Raw genomic sequence first — 18739 nt, 5'->3', positions numbered from 1 at the left:
GAGGAGGCAGGGTGGATAAAAATCAATGATTTTTTAAAATAAAAAATATCCTATTTTATTTAAATCTTTTTTTAAATTTAAATGAAATTTAAATGAAATAAAAGTTTATTTTTAATAGAAGTAAATCTAGTTACAATTAAATTTGAAACTGACAGCCTGAGTTAAGGCCTAAACTTTTTATAATCTGTTAAAATCACTTAAATTAAATACAAAAACAATATTAAGCAGTACGTTTGCTGTCAAATTTTAAAGGAAGTCTAACCATTGAACTGATGGAAGCCCCTGGCTGAGCACCTACCCTGTTTCCCCGAAAATAAGACAGTGTCTTATATTAATTTTTGCTCCCAAAGATGCGCTAGGTCTTATTTTCAGGGGAGGTCTTATTTTTCTTGTCCTGCGGCCAATCAGTGAGCTGCGCGGCGGCGCCCGCCGCTACAGTCCAGAGGAGTCAGACGTCTTACGGTAGCTTCGGGGCCTTATATTCCGGGGTGGCCTTATTATCGGGGAGGTCTTATTTTCGGGGGGATGCCTTATATTACAGTGAGAGGCAAAACTGGAAGTAGGTCTTATTTTCGGGGGATGTCTTATTTTCGGGGAAAGACGGTAGAACCAGAGTTTGCTGAAGCAATAAACTGGGTTTTGCCGGCCATAACTTCTTATGCAGGTGCAGAGAGTATTTTTTTTTTTTTTCCATTTCAGTTTACTCAACCAGTTCAATTCAATGACTAATTCATTCAAAGTTAAGAAGCCAATTAGAAGATGAAAAGCTGGAAAGCTTGTTTTCCTCTTCCAAACTATGAATAAAAATTAGGTGTGAGAGAATGAGATCTACTAGTTCTAAAATCTTGAAGCACATGGTGACCAGAAACAATCAGTTCAATTCACTAACTACAGATAATATTTTCTTTGTTAAATAAGTTAGTTTTAAACACAAAACATATTATGATAATTTTTTGATAAAACTTTTCTTATATATACAGCACATTTAAGGTAGTTTTATTTAATTAAAAATTAAAATGTTGGTTTCGGGCATTTTAATTTCATCTTAATTTCTATCCAAATACAGCTTGACATTAATTGTTTATTTATGATTTATCATCTAGTAAATAAGAAATGCATCATTCACCATTTTCTAATATAATAAAAATTAAGAATCTGAATAGCTATATAATTGCTTAAGTAAATATGTACAGATATAGTGTTTCTTCCAAGTTAGCAAAGCGAAGCATCAAATTTAGTGTAAAGGCTATATTTAGTTGCAAATCCACATTTTAACGGATACCAATGAGAATCAAACCTTTCTTTTGGAAAATAACTAAAAGTACAAATGCAAAATGATTAAAATTTATGATTTAAGTGAAGTTTTCCTGCTTGCTGATTTAAATCATGAGTCAAATCAGTGATTTAAATTGCTTTGATTTAAATCAAACCATCTTGGGAGGAGGAGTTTGATATGATAAGAGAAAGGCGGCCAAAGAAGAGATTCAAGTGTGTGATGATGACAGGGTCAGAGCAATAGAAGTGGAAGATGACTTTAGATTTTGGCCTGGGATGTGGGGAGAGTGGTGGGGAGTACAGAGAAAGATTAGTTATCAAGTTGACTAATGCATGGACAAATATTGCAGGAGCAGAGACAGGGAAGAAGTGTTGGAACTCAGTGAGAGACTGGATGTGGGGAGAAGAGGAGAGAGAAAACTCAAAGATGACACCAACAGTGCGAGTCTCTGAAGTAAAGGATCCTGGAGTTGTCAATGGAAACAGAAGGGAGATGAGAAGAAAGAACGAGGAGTACTTGTGGCACCTTAGAGACTAACAAATTTGTTTGAGCATAAGCTTTCGTGGGCTAAACCCCACTTCATCGGATGTATGCAGTGGAAAATACAGTAGGAAAATATATATACACAGAGGACATGAAAAAATGGGTGTTGCCATACTAACTATAATGAGAGTAATCAATTAAGGTGGGCTATTATCAGCAAGAGAAAAAAAAGATGGTGGAGTTGGAGCTGAAGTAAAGATAAGCAAGTTCAATTTTGGAGAGTCTGAGTGGTCAGACATCCTAGAGCAGTGGTCCTCAACCTTTCCAGATTACTGTACCCCTTTTCTGGAGTCTGATTTTTCTTGTGTACCCCCAAGTTACATCTCACTTAAAAACTACTTGCTTACAAAATGAGACATAAAATACAAAAGTGTTACAGAACACTATTTCTGAAAAATTGTTTACTTTCTCATTTTTACCATATAATTATAAAATAAATATTGTACTTACATTTCAGCGTATAGTATATAGAGCAATGTATACTGTAGCAATGTAGTCTGTATGAAATTTTAGTTTGTACTGACTTTGCTAGTGCTTTTTACATAGCCTGTTGCAAATCTAGGCAAATGTTTAGATGAGTTGATGTACCCCCCTGGAAGACCTCTACATATACCCAGGGGTACATGTACCTGGTTGAGAACCACTGTCCTAGAGGAACAGAGAAATCTGGGAAAAGGAGGTGTGTGTGAGGGTGGAGAGGTAGATTTGGAAATCACCCGCATATGGAAGCTACCAGGGAAAGGGATGACCTCTCTGAGACAAACCGTACAGAGAAAAAGAGAACAGTGCCAAATACAGAACCAGAGGGATGCCAACAAACAGGAACAGAGATGCGGATGAAGAGACATAAGAGAAAAGGCTGATGGAACAGCCAGTAAGAACTGAGGAAAATCAGAAGAGAACAGATACCAACAAAGAGGGTAGTTTAGAGCAGTCCAGCTTGTGGCCACAGAGACTCTAAATTGTGCGCCTGGCAGGCAGACGTTCGAAGAATGTGTGTTTGATGACAAACAAAGTATGTCCCCAAACCAGGCCCTGTGATATTTAAACTAAAGTTCCTCAATCAGCCCCATCATTACAAGGAGGGCGTAAGGGGCGCTGCCTCCTATTGCTTCCCCTGCAGCAGCTCTGATATGAGCCATTGGTACTCTGAGCAGTTGCTGTCCCTTCCCTGCTGCAGCTACTCAGCAGCACCCAAACTGGCCACCTACGGCATTGCCAGGAAAATAGGAGAGAGAACTTCTAGCTACTCCATTGCCTGCTTTCCTACAGGAGCCCCAGCGAGAGCAACATAGGAGTTTGACTGGTTCTGCATGAGCCTAGGAAAGTGTGTCGCAAAGGGTAAGAACCCTGCCCACATGCAGCCACCCAGTGCAGCCCACAAGGGGGGTGGAAATGAGAAGCTGAGAACTAACAATTAGTTACAACTCCTTGATTCTCTGCCCCTGCACTAGTTAGAGCACTACTTAGTGGCATCTCCATCAGGAGACCTGAGCTCTTTCTGTGCTACCTAAGTGGGGCAGATCCTCTGGCCTGTTCTACTCTATTTGTGCCAAAGTACTGATTATGGCCCACTGACCATTTTGAAATAAAATATTTGGCCCTTAAGCTAAAAAGATGGAAACCATTGGTTTAAAGTTTGAAGCATCATACTGAAATCCCAATAATCCCATGGACTACAAATTCAAATCCTCTAAGGTCAGCTATGCCCATCATCCCTCTGAATTTGATAACTGAGTTCCATACATGTTATTATATAGGGGATCATTTGTAAGATTTAAAAACCAGAAATCCTTTCTAGTCTGTGTGGACAAAAGAGATGTGTGCCAGTTAATGGTCCCCTTACACCCAAGAGGTGGCCGCATTTTAGTGGTGCGGGTATGGGAACAGCCGTATTATTTAATATATCATAAGAATGGCCCTACTGGGTCAGACCAAAGATCCATCTAGCCCAGTATCCTGTCTTCTGACAGTGGCCAGTGCCAGGTGCCCCAGAGGGATGAACAGAACAGGTAATCATCAAGTGATCCATCCCCTGTCGCTCATTCCCAGCTTCTGGCAAACAGAGGCTAGGGACACCATTCCTGGCTAATAGCCACTGATGGACCTATCCTTCATGAATTTATCTAGTTCTTTTTTGAACCCTGTTATGGTCTTGGCCTTCATAACATCCTCTGGCAAGGAGTTCCACAGGTTGACTGTGCGTTGTGTGAAGAAATACTTACTTTTATTTGTTTTAAACCTGCTGCCTATTAATTTCATTTGGTGACCCCTAGTTCTTGTGTTATGAGAAGTAGTAAACACTTCCTTATCTACTTTCTCTATACCAGTCATGATTTTATAGACCTCAATCATATCTCCCCTTAGCCGTCTCTTTTCCAAGCTGAAAAGTCCCAGTCTTATTAATCGCTCCTCATACGGAAGCCATTCCATACCCCGAATAATTTTTGTTGCCCTTTTCTGAACCTTTTCCAATTCCAATATATCTTTTTTGAGATGGGGCGACCACATCTGCACGCACTGTTCAAGATGTGGGCGTACCAGGGATTTATATAGCGGCAACATGATATTTTCTGTCCTATTTTCTATCCCCTTCTTAATTATTCCCAGCATTCTGTTCGCTTTTTTGACTGCCACTGCACACTGAGTGGTTGTTTTCAGAGAACTATCCACAATGACTCCAAGATCTCTTTCTTGAGTGGTAACAGCTAATTTAGACCCCCATAATTTTATATGTATAGTTGGGATTATGCTTTCCAACGTGCAATACTTTGCATTTATCAACATTAAATTTCATCTGCCATTTTGTTGCCCAGTCACGCAGTTTTGAGAGATCCTTTTGTAGCTCTTTGCAGGCTGTCTGGGTCTTAACTATCTTTAGTAATTTTGTATCATCTGCAAATTTTGCCACCTCACTGTTTACCCCTTTTTCCAGATCATTTATGAATATGTTGAATAGGACTGGTCCAGAACAGACCCCTGGGCGACACCACTATATCATTAAGGCTATTTCCATTTAAGAACTTTTCCATCTACTGGCAGTAAGCTTGAATTTAAATATATGCATAGAGAGAATGATTTACAACTAAATGTTTTGGACCCAATTTAAATGTAAAAAATAATGCTTTAAATTACGAAAATACTATTTAATAGCTTTTCATGATTAGTAATGGAGAAAAACTTATGCAAGGTGAATTTAACAAGGCTGCATGAGATGACTTCCTGGAAACTGGTATCGTATTGAACCTATTTTCCTGTACTATACTATTATTCACTTTTAGCAATAAACTTGACTCATATTGGTTATTTGGTCTCTTGTGTATATTTCATAACATACCGAAGTGTGGTCAAGCAATTGGCTATACAATATATCAACAGTATTCTGATGAATAGTCTATCAATAAAGCTACATAGTATCAGAAGATTAGTAATATTAATTTTTCATAATTTATTCTACTAAACCTCTTCCTCACAGGCATGTATCTTGTGTAAGGATCTGCATATTGAATCAATAAGTCGGAACTATCCCAAAGAAAACTTTTTGTTGTTGTTTTTTTTTAAATACATCTTCATGTTCATATGTTTTAATTAAAAATAAAACAGGAAACCTTGTATGGATGCCGGTAAGATGCCTGTAACCCCACACAGCAGAATCTGAAAACACATCGCGGGCAAGTGCCAGTATTCAGTAATAGCTGAGCAATGGATCTGTTCTTTTCTGTCAATGCAAACATTCTGGATAATCCTAATTAAAAATAAAATAAAACAGGGTTAGTAAGTGATTTTCATGTGTCACTTCTAAATATAATCTGCATAGAAGAAAAAGTTAGAGGTATCGCATCATCACCCAAACAACCCTCCCTAGAATAAACATCATTTGGTACAAACAGTACAAGGATTCACACACCAGAACAGTACTGGGGATCATTGCACCAGTTTATAATTCTCATAAGGCTTGAAAGAAGTTTTGTCTTACGTCAGAAGCATCATTTGTTTGGTGAAGTTAATCTGTTCCTAGTGACCATTTTTGCACATTACACTTGTTCATTATTTGTAGTCACAGGATTATTGACCCAAGAGAAAATAGCTCTGTTGCTGAAGGCCAGTAGTCATAGCTGTTTAGGGGAAAATACACAGACTCATAGACACTAAGGGCAGAAGGGTCCATCGTGATCATCTAGTTCAACGTTTTTCAAACTGGGGTCCGCGGACCCCTGGGGGTCCCCGAGGGAACTCCAGGGGGTCTACGGACCCCACTGATCAACTCCTCCTTCTCCCTCCCTTCCTCAACTCCTCTCCCTCCCTCTATCCCTCAGAGGCTACTGAAGCCAAACCAGGAGATTTTAATCGGCAGTGCAGTGGGGCTAAGGCAGGCTCCCTGCCTGCCCTGGCTCCACGCCACTCCTGGAAGCCGCCGGCACATCCCTGCAGGCCCTGCAGGAGAGGGTCTCCGCGCTCTGCCCCCGCCCCAGTGCAGACTCCGCAGCTCTCATTGGCTGGAAACTGCAGCCAATGGGAGCTGCAGGGGCAGTGCCTGCAGGCAGGGGCAGCGTGCGTGGAGAGCCCCTGGCCCCTTGCCTAGGAACCACTGCCAGAGAGATGTGCCAGTCGCTTTCAGGAGCTGCCCCCCCTCCCACACCCAAACTCCCTCCCAGAGCCCTAGGGTGACCAGACAGCAAGTGTGAAAAATTGGGACGGGGGTGGGGGGCAATAGGAACCTATATAAGAAAAAGACCCAAAAATCGGGACTGAGATTGGTAAATTTATGGATAGGACGGTATGATGAGACTGCCTAGACAGGCAGGTGGCCCATCTGTGACTGCTATTAGCAAATATCCCCAATGGCTAGAGATGGGACACTAGATAGAGAGGGCTCTAAGGGCTTGTCTATACTACTGCTTAAGTCGATGTAAGCGATGTCCCTAAGGGGTGTGAAAAAACCACACCCTGAACCACATAACTTACATGGACTTAAAGCAGTGTCTACACCAGGTGTCGGCAACCTTTCAGAAGTGGTGTGCCGAGTCTTCATTTATTCACTCTAATTTAAGGTTCTGCGTGCCAGTAATACATTTTAACGTTTTTAGAAGGTCTCTTTCTATAAGTCTATAATAAATAACTAAACTATTGTTGTATGTAAAGTAAATAAGATTTTTAAAATGTTTAAGAAGCTTCATTTAAAATTAAATTAAAATGCAGAGCCCCCTGGACTGGTGGCCAGGACCTGGGCAGCGTGAGTGCCACTGGAAATCAGCTCGCATGCCGCCTTCGGCACGCATGCCATAGGTTGCCTAGCACTGGTCTACACCATGCTATATCAGCAGGAGACGCTCTCCCACTAACACAGCTTCCGCCCCTTATTAAGGTGGAGTAATTAGGTCGATGGAAGAGCGCTCTCCCGTCGACATAATGCGTCTTCACCAGATGCACTGCAGCAACACTCATTTAGTGTAGTAGTGAAGACAAGCCCTAAGTTGCTACAGAGAATTCTTTTCCAGGTGTCTAACTGATAAGTCTTGCTGACATGCTCAGGGTCTAACTCACAGGTGGGCAAACTACGGCGGCCCGCGGGACCCTCCTGCCCCACCCCTGAGCTCCTGGCCCAGGCAGCTCTTGCAGCCTGACCCGGTGCTCTGTGCTGCACGGTGGTGTGGCTGGCTCCAGCTGGGCAGCACAGCTGCCTGTCCTGGTGCTCTGGATGGCGTGGCCGTAGCGCTGCCAGCCACTGGTGCTCCAGGCAGCGTGGTAAGGGGGCAGGGAGGGTTGGATAGAGGGTAGGGGAGTTCGGGATGGTGGTCAGGGGGTGGAGGGGGTGGATAGGGGTCGGGGCAGTCAGAGGGTAGGGAACAGGGAGGTTGAATGGGGGCAGGGGTCCCGGGGGAGCAGTCAGGAAGGAGACAGGGGGTTGGCTGGGGCAGCGGGGGGCAGTCAGGGAGAAGGGGGGGTTGGATGGGGCAGAGGTCTCAGCGGGCAGTCAGGAATGAAAGGAGGGGTTGGATGGGGCGGCGGGGGGCAGTCAGGGAGGGGTGGATGGGGCAGGGGGTTTCGGGGGGGCCCATCAGTGAACAGGGGGGTTGGATGGCGTAGGAGTCCCAGGGGGGCCGTCAAGGGGCACGAAGCAGGTGGGGTCGGATAGGGGGCGAGGGCCGGGCCATGCCTGGCTGTTTGGGGAGGCACAGCCTCCCCTAACCGGCCCTCCAAACAATTTCGGAAACCTGATGTGACCCTCAAGCCAAAATGTTTGCCCGCCCCGGTCTAACTAATCACCATATTTAGAGCCAGGAAGGAATTCAGGTTAGTAGAGACCCTGGCGGGGGGGGGGGGGTTCGCCTTTCTCTGCAGCATGGGGCCTGGGTCACTTACAGGTTTAAACGAGAATAAATAGTGGATTCTCTGTAACTTGAAGTCTTTAAATCATGATTTGAGGACATCAGTAACTCAGACAGAGGTTAAGGATCTATTACAGGAGTGGGTTGGTGAAGTTCTGTAGCCTACAATGTGCAGGAGATCAATAGATGATCCTGGCCAAACCAACATGCCTGCTGCCAGGGAGTGGCGCCCTCTGACGGCTTCCCTTTCCTCCCCTACCAGAAAGTATTATTCTGTATGGGCAGGGAGAGGGGACATAAATTCTGCACATGCACAGCGGTGCAGAATTCCCCCAGGAGTATCCCTTCTGACAGCATCCACCCCATTCAACTGCATATGGGGACATCTGAATGCATGTTTGAGGAAACACTATAAGTTCTTTCATACGAAGATCATACATGAAGGGGAAACTCTAACACAATTGACCATTCAATGTGTATGTAGGTATATGGGGGAGGGGGGGACCACACGTGTAAGTGTATCTATAGGGAATTGAGCCTACCCCGCCCTGTACAAGACGAGTACGCACAACCAGAAGGCAGTGGAAAGCGTGCACATCCCGGGGGCGCTGAAGGGCCTGCCTACGGGCAGGGCTGCAGACCCCCGCACGGAAGCGCTGTTTGCGGCACACAAGGGGCACCCCGCAGCGCCCCCGCTAGTGGGAGCACACCCCGGGGCTCCGCATGTCCCCGTTCAGCACCGCGCATGCGGGGGAGCCCCTGCCACGGGCTGGGGGAGCTACACACCCGCGGTGCAGACCCTCCCTCTCCCCATGGCGGGGGACCCTACGCCGGGCCCAGGGGCGCCTCCTACCTCCTCCGCCCGGCGCAAGCAGCGGGAGCCTTTCTTGATGCCGGGGGTGTAAGGACACAAACAGCTCCCGGCGACCCTCAGCCCTAGTCCGGGGGCGGGAAGGTCTCCGGACCGCGGAGACCGCACACCCGCCGAGCTGGGGAAGGCCTGAGCAGCGGCAGCCAGAGACGTCGATCCTCAAGCGCGGCCTGGCCCGGAGTCGCCGCACCCTCCGGCGGATGAACGGCTCGGCGCTCCCCCTGTCAGGCCTGGCAAGGCTGCGATCAGGTGCGGAGGCTGGGCTGGGGCGGCTCGGCCGGGCGGGCGCAGCGGAGCCGGAACGGAGGAGATGGCGTCTCAGCCGCCGCCTCCCAAGCCCTGGGAGAACCGGCGCCTCGCGGGAACCGCGGCCCCGGCCTTCCAGTGAGTGCACCGGCCCCTTTCCCGGGATACAGCCTCAGAGCCTCCCCCCCACGGACCCTGCCCCGCCCCGCTCCCTATGCAGGGGGAGAGAGTCTCCCTCCCAGGGACCCTGCCCCGTTCCTCCTTCCATGGGGGGGACAGACCTCCCCACCCCAGGGACCCTGCCCCGCCCCTCCTTCCACGGGGGGGACAGACCTCCCCACCCCACCCCTGGTCACCCTACCCCGTCTCTCCTTCCACGGGTGGGAGAGACTCCCTCCCAGGGTCCCTGCCCCGTCCCTCCTTCCATGGGGGGTTATGAGACTTCCTGCCACAGGGCCCCTCCCCCCATGGGAAGAGAGAGACATGGACTTTGCTTCCCTGCCTGCCCCCCCTCCCCAGTTTGTGAAGATTTTGGGATAATGTTAATATAAAATAATTATGGGTACTGATCTTGAACCTCTGAATTTATTTAGGTCTGCTGATTTGGGTGCCAGCCTGCTGACCAGGCCTGGACAACCCACACTCACACGAGTACCTCCGCCTATTTTGCCACGACCATCTCAGCAGGCAGGGAACAGTAGCCTGAGCAATTTCAGACCTGCATACAGCAGTTCCTTTTCTCCAGGCTATGGCACATATGGAAACTCCTTTTATGGAAACTACAGCCCTTACAGTTATGGATATGGTGGTATGGGCTATAACCGGTTTCGTACAGACGATCTACCTCCCAGCAGATTTGTTCAGCAGGCTGAAGAGAGCAGCAGAGGTGCATTTCAGTCCATTGAAAGTATTGTGCATGCATTTGCCTCAGTCAGTATGATGATGGATGCTACCTTTTCAGCTGTTTATAACAGTTTCAGGGCTGTATTGGATGTAGCCAATCACTTCTCCCGACTCAAAATACACTTCACAAAGGTGTTTTCAGCTTTTGCATTAGTCAGAACTATAAGATACTTCTACAAACGGATGCAGCGACTGCTGGGTCTGCGGAAGAGCTCTGAGAATGAGGATTTGTGGGCTGAAAGTGAAGGAACTGTGGCTCGCATTGGCCCAGAGGACCGGGCAGCTAACTCAGCAAAATCCTGGCCGATTTTCTTGTTCTTTGCTGTTATTCTTGGGGGTCCCTACCTCATCTGGAAGCTGCTCTCCACGTACAGTGATGAAGAAACAGGTAAAGGAAATGAGCAAATTGAGGAGATTGTAGGTTAAAAAATAAACTATTCATGTTCTTGCCACAAAGAAATTAGTAAATCATACCCTAAAAATGCTGAATTCAACAGGGAGTTGGAGATTAAGGTATTAGAATAGCCTATTCTTTGATGCCATGTTAATTGATCCATTCAGTTCACTATCAAAGAGGTTCTACTTCTAGGGAAGGTAAGACTTTAGGGCTGAGTTCTGCAGCTGCTTCATATGTATACAACTGCAGAATCAGATTTCTTATGTGAAAGAAACTCTTCTTTGGCAGCAAGATTCAACTAGGTATTACAATATAGCACTTTACTAATAACATGTTCTTTAGTGAACTTGGGGGAAAAACTTGGGCACTTGCTTGCTTTATTCAGTCAATCCATCAATCTGGTGACTTGGAATAGAAAATTCTGCAAACCAGGACACTTATATGCAGAGGCCTAAATGTGGATTCAGAAGCCTAACTTGAAGCACCTGAAAATGTTGGTAATTGTATAGTGCCATATGTGTATGGCCCTGTAATAAATGTTTGTATAACACTTTTAAGATTTAAAGTGTTACATAAATGTTTCTGTGATCCATTATATTTAGTATATGCATACTTGTGGAAAAATTCAGTTTCTGTTATAAAGTACTTTAAAGATCCAGATGATTATGCTGCTTTTTAACTCTTCTGTGAAATAGTGTCTAGTAACTGGGCAAATGGAGATGATGATCATGTAATTGGAAGAGCAGAATATGACTTCACTGCTGTTTCAGAAGAAGAAATTTCTTTTCGTGCTGGTGACATGCTAAAATTAGCACCCAAAGGTAAGATTATGATTTATTGTGGATTTATTTTCTAATTTCCAATGACTTTTTAATGCTTGTGAATGGAGTCATATTGACAGCCCTTTGAGATCAAAAGAGATGTATTTTAGTTGGCCCAACTCAACAGGCCAGTGATTGTATGGACGCTCCAGAGAAGCAATATGCCAAATCTTTTTGAGTGGGTTTTGCTTAATTTCCCTAAAATGTTGGCCAGTACAGTAACTCATTTTGAGACATGCCCAAAGATCACTTACACAGTACATCTTCACCAACCATTGTACTCCTCATATTTCCTTATGGGCCATGCAACAGTGCTGTGACAAAAGTTAGATCTGTGCAGCGCTTTCATTTTCAGACCACTTCAAACATTAATCCTCATGGCATCCTTTGGAGACAGGTAAATTGTTTGCATTTCTGTCTTTTTACAAAGTCAGTTTCTCTGAGCTGGTATGCATTCTACCTGACTCCCATCAGACTTCAGTGAAATCTACACACGTGCATCTGAGGGCAGAATGTGGCCATTGTAATAATCGCTGAGGAAACTGTGCTATTCAGAAGAGGAGAGTTGTCACATACACACAGCACACTGAATCCTGTAGATAAATGCAAATATTCCAATCTTTTGAGTATGTGTAGGCCAAAAAAAGTTATACCTGGAAATATACTAACAGTAATTTCTTAGAACATTTTGTATTTATACTTTGTGTAATCAATTGCATGTAGTTAATTACAGTGAAGGGTCTGATCTTCAAAAAGACTTTCAAAGTCCTTTTTCCTCTGCAGAAAATATCTTGTATCCTTTGGAAAAGGGGTGTACCTTTTTTAGCCTCTAACTGGACTGCTATAACAGGAATTGACGAATCCTGTTGTATCTTTATTTTTATTTTTTATGGCTGTCAAATGATTTTTAAAAATTGTGATTAATCGCGAGATTTTTTTAATTGCAATTAATCATGCTATTTTAAAAAATAATCATGATTAATCACAAGATTTAATTGCACTGTTAATAATAGAATACCATTTATTAAAATATTTTTGAATGTTTTCTACATTTTCAAATATATTGATTTCAGTTACAACAGAATCCAAATGAACAGTGCTCACTTTATATTACCGTATATACTTGTTCATAAGCCGCATTTTTTTTAGTAAAAAAGGGAAGCACCAGAGAAGGGGGTCGGCTTATGAATGGGTATAGAGAGGGAGAGGTAGGACACGCCCCCCCCCCCCCAACAACAAAGGGGGCAAGGAGAGGCAGCACAGCGAGAAGGGAAGAGGCGGGGCCAGAGTCTCTTTGCTTCTGGCCTTGCTGCTCTCTCCCCAGTCTCCGAAGCAGCTGCAGCTCCAGGGCTGGCAGGCTGCGGCCGCGCTGCCCAACCTGCCAAAGCAGCTCCTGCTAGGCCAGAGACATCCTCACCTGGCCCACCCCAGCTAAGGTGGGAAGCGATGGGATGGGAAGAGTGTGGGGCTCCAGGCTGGGCTGGGGTCATGTGGGGGGTGGTCACAGGCGTTACTCCCCTGAACCCCAGCTTCTCCCCCTCCTCCCCAAAAAAGTTGCTGTCCCGGCCCATCAGGGTAAGCCGCTGGTGGACTAGGACACTTTGTTTACTTAGGTTTATCTCTGTGCCTGCAGACTCTCAAGGTAAACAAACCATCTCGGCCCACCAGCGGCTTATCCTGATGGCCCGGGAGCCAAATTTTGCCGACCCCTGAATTATAGGGTCAGCTTATGAATGGGTCATAAAAAATTTCCATTTTTACTTATCCATCTTGGGGGGGGGGGGCAGCTTATAAACAAACCAGCTTATGATCGACTATATACAGTATTTTTTATCATAAATATTTGCACTGTAAAAAAGATAAATATAAGAAATAGTATTTTTCAGGTCACCTCATATAAGAACTGTAATGCAGTCTCTTCATTGTGAAAGTGCAACTTACAAATGTACAATTTCTTTTACATAACTGCACTCAAAAATAAAACAATATAAAACTTTAGCGCCTACAAGTCCACTCAGTCCTACTTATACAGCCAGTCACTAAGACAAACAAATTTATTTACATTTACAGGAGATAATGCTGTCGGCTTCTTATTTACAGCGTCACCTGAAAGTGGGAACAGGCGTTTGCGTGGCAGTATTAGTAGCCAGTGTTGCAAGGTATTTACGTGCCAGATAAGCTAAACATTTGTATGCGCCTTCATGCTTCGACCACCATTCCAGAGGACATGCTTCCATGCTGATGACAGGTTTTGCTCGATAATGATCCAAAGCAGTGCGGACTGACACACATTCATTTTCATCATCTGAGTCAGATGCCACCAACAGAAGAATCATTTTCTTTTTTGGTGGTTCAGGTTCTGTAGTTTCTGCATTGGACTTTTGCTCATTTAAGACTTTTGACAGCATGTTACACACCTCCTCCCTCTCAGATTTTGGAAGGCACTTCAGGTTCTTAAATCTTGGTTTGTGTGCTGTAGCTACCTTTAGAAATCTCACATTGGTATCTTCTTTGCGTTTTGTGAAATCTGCAATGAAAGTGTTCTTAAATCGAACAAAATGTGCTGGGTCATCATCCGAGACTGCTATCGCATTAAATATATGGCATCATGCAGCTAAAACCACAGAGCAGGTGACATACAATTCTCCCCCAAGGAGTTCAGTCATAACTTTAATTAACGCATTATTATTTTAACGAGCATTGTCAGCATGGAAGCATGTCCTCTGGAATGGTGGCCGAAGTACGAAGGGGCATATGAATGTTTAGTATATCTGGCACATAAATATCTTGCAATGCCAGCTACTATAGTGCCATGCGAATGCCTGTTCTCATTTTAAGGTGACATTGTAAATAAGCAGGCAACATTATCTCCCATAAATGTAAATAATCTTGTTTGTCTTAGCAATTGACAAAACAAGAAGTAGGACTGAGTGGACTTGTAGGCTCTAAAGTTTTACATTGTTTTGTTTTTGAGTGCAGTTATGTAACAACAACAAAAAACTACATTTGTAAATTGCACTTTCATAATAAAGAGAGTGCACTACAGTACTTGTATGAGGTGAATTGAAAAGTACTATTTTTTTTTCTTTTTTACAGTGCAAATATTTGTAATAAAAAATAATAATATAAAGTGAGCACTAACTAATGCAATTTGTATTCTGTTGTAATTGAAATCAATATATTTGAAAATGTAGAAAAACATCCAAAAATATTTATAATAAATTTTCAATTGGCATTCTATTATTGTTTAACAGTGCAATTAAAACTGCAATTAATCATGATCTATTTTTTAATCAAGTTAATTTGTTTTTAGTTAATCGCTTGAGTTATCTGCGATTGACAGCCCTACTTTTTTTTTAATATATTTTAATTAGGGCCCTACCAAATTCACGGCCATGAAAAATGCGTCATGGACCGTGAAATCAGGTCTTGTGTGTACTTTTACCCTATACTATACAGATTTCATGGGGGAGATCAGTGTTTGTCAAATTGAGGGTCCTGACCCAAAAGGGAGTTGCAGGGTGTTGATGCAAGGTTATTTTAGGGGCGGTTGCAGTATTGCCACCCTTACTTCCGTGCTGCCTTCAGAGCTGCACAGCCAGAGAGAAGTGGCTGTTGGCTGAACGCCCAGTTCTGAAGGCAGCACCCCTCCAGCAGCATTGCAGAAGTAAGGGTAGCAGAATCGCAACCCCCGCCTCCAATAACCTTGCGACCCCCCCCCCACACACACACACACAACTTCTTTTTGGGTCAGGACCCCTACAATTATAACACTAAATTTTCAGATTCAAATAGCTGAAATCATGAAATTTACAATTTTTAAAATCATATGACTGTGAAATTGACCAAAATGGACTGTGAATTTGGTAGGGCCCTAATTTTAATATATAAACTTCTATATTTGATTTTCTATAAATATTAGCACTATAAACACCACATGAACAGTTATGTGGCTTGTCATGTGACTGACTAGTTGTTGACTTAATAGCAAGTATTCTCCCATGTTTCTGCTGAGCTTTGAATTAGATGGCTGTATAATGTCTGATGTCTGGTGAGATCTCAAACTCTATGAAAGTGTTTTAAGGTATAACTGTTATGCATTTTGAATTGCTTTGTAACTATAGCTTAGTTTTCTTATCAGAACAACAACCCAAAGTACGTGGCTGGCTTTTGGCTAGTCGTGATGGTCAAACAACAGGACTTGTGCCAGCTAATTACATCAAAATATTGGGTAAAAGAAGAGGTCGGAAAACAGTGGAGCTGGAAATTATTACAGAGCAGCAGCCGGCTTTTACCAACACAACACCTGTTAGAGGAGCCACTGATGCGGATACTTTAGAGAAGCAAGAAGATGGATTTGAGTCTGTTTTTGTTGAAATGAATAAGGTTCCCATTACCTCTGACTCCACTGTGATAGGTGGAGATAAACAGGATCTCTGATGCACCTGGATAAAATTTAGTGATTGAACTATACTTATCAATAATCCTTTTGATATTCTTAAAATTGTAGAAGTACACTGTTAGGACTGTATCAGGTATCTCGCTGCTGGTGACGGGTGAACAGATAACAAAATAATTTACCCAAACTTTAATAGCATGCTTGGGTCACTTAAAGTTGTACATTTGTGGCCCTGCCCAGCAAACTATTGGCAATTGTGAGATCTCAGGCTGGGGGGAGTTCTGTAGAGGCAACTGGGTAAGCCAATGTGTTGCATCTCTAGCTGCACATTTTGGTCATTCAAAGGAATAGTGCTGATGAATTCTAGAGGTAGCAGTGACCAGTCCTCCTTATTGGAGAAAGAATTGGCTTGATATGGGGCCTTTGACACGGGGTGTTGAGAAGGAAAACAACCATTTCTAGCAGAGGCCTCCAAAAATTGTATATTGAAGAGCCCTTAAAATACTTTCTTTTTTTGGCTGCTTTTTGGTAAAATTAGTGCTTCCACTACCACAAAGAAAAATTAAAGACTTCAGTCCTTTGTTATAAAAAGGTGATTATCTTAAGAAACAGGATTAGCACTGTGAAGGAAGGTACATTCAACTGGAATTGTAAGCAGATAAATGCTATTACCGGTGTTTTATTTGTCTTTTATTCTAATGTTGTTTTCAAGAAAGTATAAGCGCGGTTTTTTCCCCCCCACCATTCTGGGAGCTTTTCCTCATCAGAGTCCTGAGGACCACATGTTTTGTTCTGGTTTATTATGTACATGCTTTAGGCCCTACGTATCTTCCAGCCAAGCAATGTTAAGGATGCTCATTTTTATCAACATCTCTCTAGGGCCTAGTGAGCTAAGTTAGCACAGCCACACTTCCAGCCAGGTATATAATAGCTTATCAATTTCTAGTAATTATGTATTTTAACAGCTACATCCAAACTTCCCGTGTTTCAGTGCAATTTCTTTTTGAACTTTTGTGAGAAAATTCAGCCTGATTTTAACACAGCAGGAATGCATCACAGAGTGGATAGGAAACATCTGTGTTGCCATTAAATAGATGTGGTTTTCTATTGATAATCCCACAAAATAGGAAACAAGAAAAAAAGCTGCCCATTTCATTGTCTCATCATGGAGTTGGATGAGTTAACTGCTAACTTTATTATTCCTAATGCACTTCACGTGTTAAATCTGGTATTTCCCCATAAAATCTGAGGTACATTGAGAACCATGATTGCATAAAGACTATATTATATATTATAAATGTATATTAACAATATACATTTTGCCTTCAAATCTATTTACTTTTGTGAGCTCTGTACTGAAGTCATACTTCTCTGGGAAGCAAAGTTAAGTAAAGATTCCTCTATCGAGACTCACTCACATTAATATTAGATTTGATTAACACAGAATCATTTTCAGTTCAGGCTGTAGTTCTTATGTAGTTCTTATATACTGTGTTGAACCCTTCAATGTTAGAACAGATCATACAGTTCTAATGTACTACAGCAAAGGAAAAATACTGATGGCTGTGTATTAATAAATCATTTCAATTAAGTAGCCTGTTTCTTAAAAACAAAAACCCACAGCAGCACCCAAGCTAGTTAAACTCACATACTTATACTAGCTGTTCCTGGGGGAATTCTGTGCCAAAAAATTAAAAATTCTGTGCACAATATTGCAATAGCCCAATATAATCATGCCGGTTTCAATTATTTTGGTAATTGATTTCAAAAGACCTCTCAGCAAGTATGTTTGTAACAATACAGACAACAGAAAAGATTCAGGAAATATTTTTTTGACAAATAGATTCCTTACTAGGCATATTAATACATAACTTTCAGTAATCATTTAACCTAGAGAAATGTATTTCCCACACACCCCCCTCAGAAGCAGTGCAAAGGTTTGGGAGGAGTCAGGGGTAATGGAGGAGCTGAGGGAGGGAAAAGTAACTGCTGGGAAGGAGCCTGGATGTGAACTTGGAGGGTTGTTGGGTGTGGGTGGGAAAAGCATGGAATGGGGGTTTTCTGGTCAGGGAGGGATTGTTAGGGAGCCTCCCCCATGCAGATGCTGGCTAACCCCTAGCTTCACTCATTCAGTCATGCCCATCTGCCCCAGGCCCCATGTGTCGCGGCACCCCCACTCCCATTCAGTCCCTGCCCCAGTCTGTGACTCCCACAACAGCCCCATATGCCCCACGCTGTCTGGCTCTCATATCCTGTGCCTCCTGAGCTGGTCCCACAGAGAGGGCACTGTGAGGAATGCAGCTTCTTCTCTTCCCTATCTGCAGCTGGGGCTGCTCGCTCCAGGAGCAGATGCTCTCTGTCCTAGCGCACAGTGACTCCAGGTAGGCGAAAGGTGTAACTGCAGGACTTTTCAGCAGAATGTATTTTCAGCTGAGGAAAAAAAAAAATCTGCATGGCACATGAATTCTCTGTGTGTAGGAATAAGTAGCATAATGGATTTGGTAGTTTTAATTCACATTTCTATAGAGATCTTCAACATCAATTTCCATTGCAAGCTTCATTAATATGTTTACATTTTAAGTGCACTTGCTAGCTGTTAGTACTTAGGCAACTTGTGGTGAACAGAATTGCTAAGATCTAGACAAAACAGTTACAACAAGCTATTGCTAACCTCAGGTTGGGTAGTAGTCTAAGGGTATGTCTTCACTACTGGCCGGATCGGCGGGCAGCGATCGATCCTGCGGGGATCGATTTATTGCATCTAGTCTAGATATGATAAATCGATCCCCAAGCTCTCTCCCGTCGACTCCTGTACTCCAGCTCGGCGAGAGGCACAGGCAGAGTCGACGGGGGAGCGGCAGCAATCGACTCACCATAGTGAAGACACCGCGGTAAGTAGATCTAAGTACATCGACTTCAGCTACGTTATTCACGTAGCTGAAATTGTGTAACTT

At 43.5% G+C, this 18739-nt stretch overlaps 2 protein-coding genes across 2 annotated transcripts in view; one reads left to right on the top strand and one right to left on the bottom strand.

Moving 5' to 3' along the window:
- PUS10 (pseudouridine synthase 10) overlaps nt 1-9042 on the bottom strand; it is a 78003-nt gene extending 68961 nt beyond the window's left edge. The window contains exons 1-2 of the mRNA XM_026653145.2: nt 9002-9042; nt 5428-5564 (exon numbers count right to left, since the gene is read on the bottom strand). Coding sequence (XP_026508930.1) covers nt 5428-5553 — 126 coding nt within the window. The 5' untranslated portion in view covers nt 5554-5564; nt 9002-9042. The remainder of the gene's footprint in view (nt 1-5427; nt 5565-9001) is intronic.
- Nucleotides 9043-9111: 69 nt separating this feature from the next.
- Nucleotides 9112-18535, top strand: PEX13 (peroxisomal biogenesis factor 13). Its single transcript, XM_024211049.3, has 4 exons — nt 9112-9403; nt 9859-10556; nt 11261-11386; nt 15528-18535. The coding sequence occupies exons 1-4, from the start codon at nt 9330-9332 to the stop codon at nt 15824-15826; spliced, it is 1197 nt and encodes a 398-aa protein (XP_024066817.2). The 5' UTR covers nt 9112-9329; the 3' UTR covers nt 15827-18535.
- The last annotated feature ends 204 nt before the right edge of the window (nt 18536-18739 follow it).

Source organism: Terrapene carolina, unplaced genomic scaffold (assembly GCF_002925995.2).
Source record: "Terrapene carolina triunguis isolate 2854851 unplaced genomic scaffold, T_m_triunguis-2.0 Scaffold132, whole genome shotgun sequence".
NCBI lineage: Eukaryota > Metazoa > Chordata > Testudines > Emydidae > Terrapene > Terrapene triunguis.
This window is presented reverse-complemented; position numbering and strand designations above follow the sequence as displayed.

Excerpts from the sequence above, each read along its gene's own strand:
- PEX13 (XM_024211049.3), top strand. The coding sequence starts at position 9,330 with ATGGCGTCTCAGCCGCCGCCTCCCAAGCCCTGGGAGAACCGGCGCCTC. Across the intron at positions 10,557-11,260 it reads GTACAGTGATGAAGAAACAG|TGTCTAGTAACTGGGCAAAT; the intron begins GTAAAGGAAATG and ends TCTGTGAAATAG. Across the intron at positions 11,387-15,527 it reads GCTAAAATTAGCACCCAAAG|AACAACAACCCAAAGTACGT; the intron begins GTAAGATTATGA and ends TTTTCTTATCAG.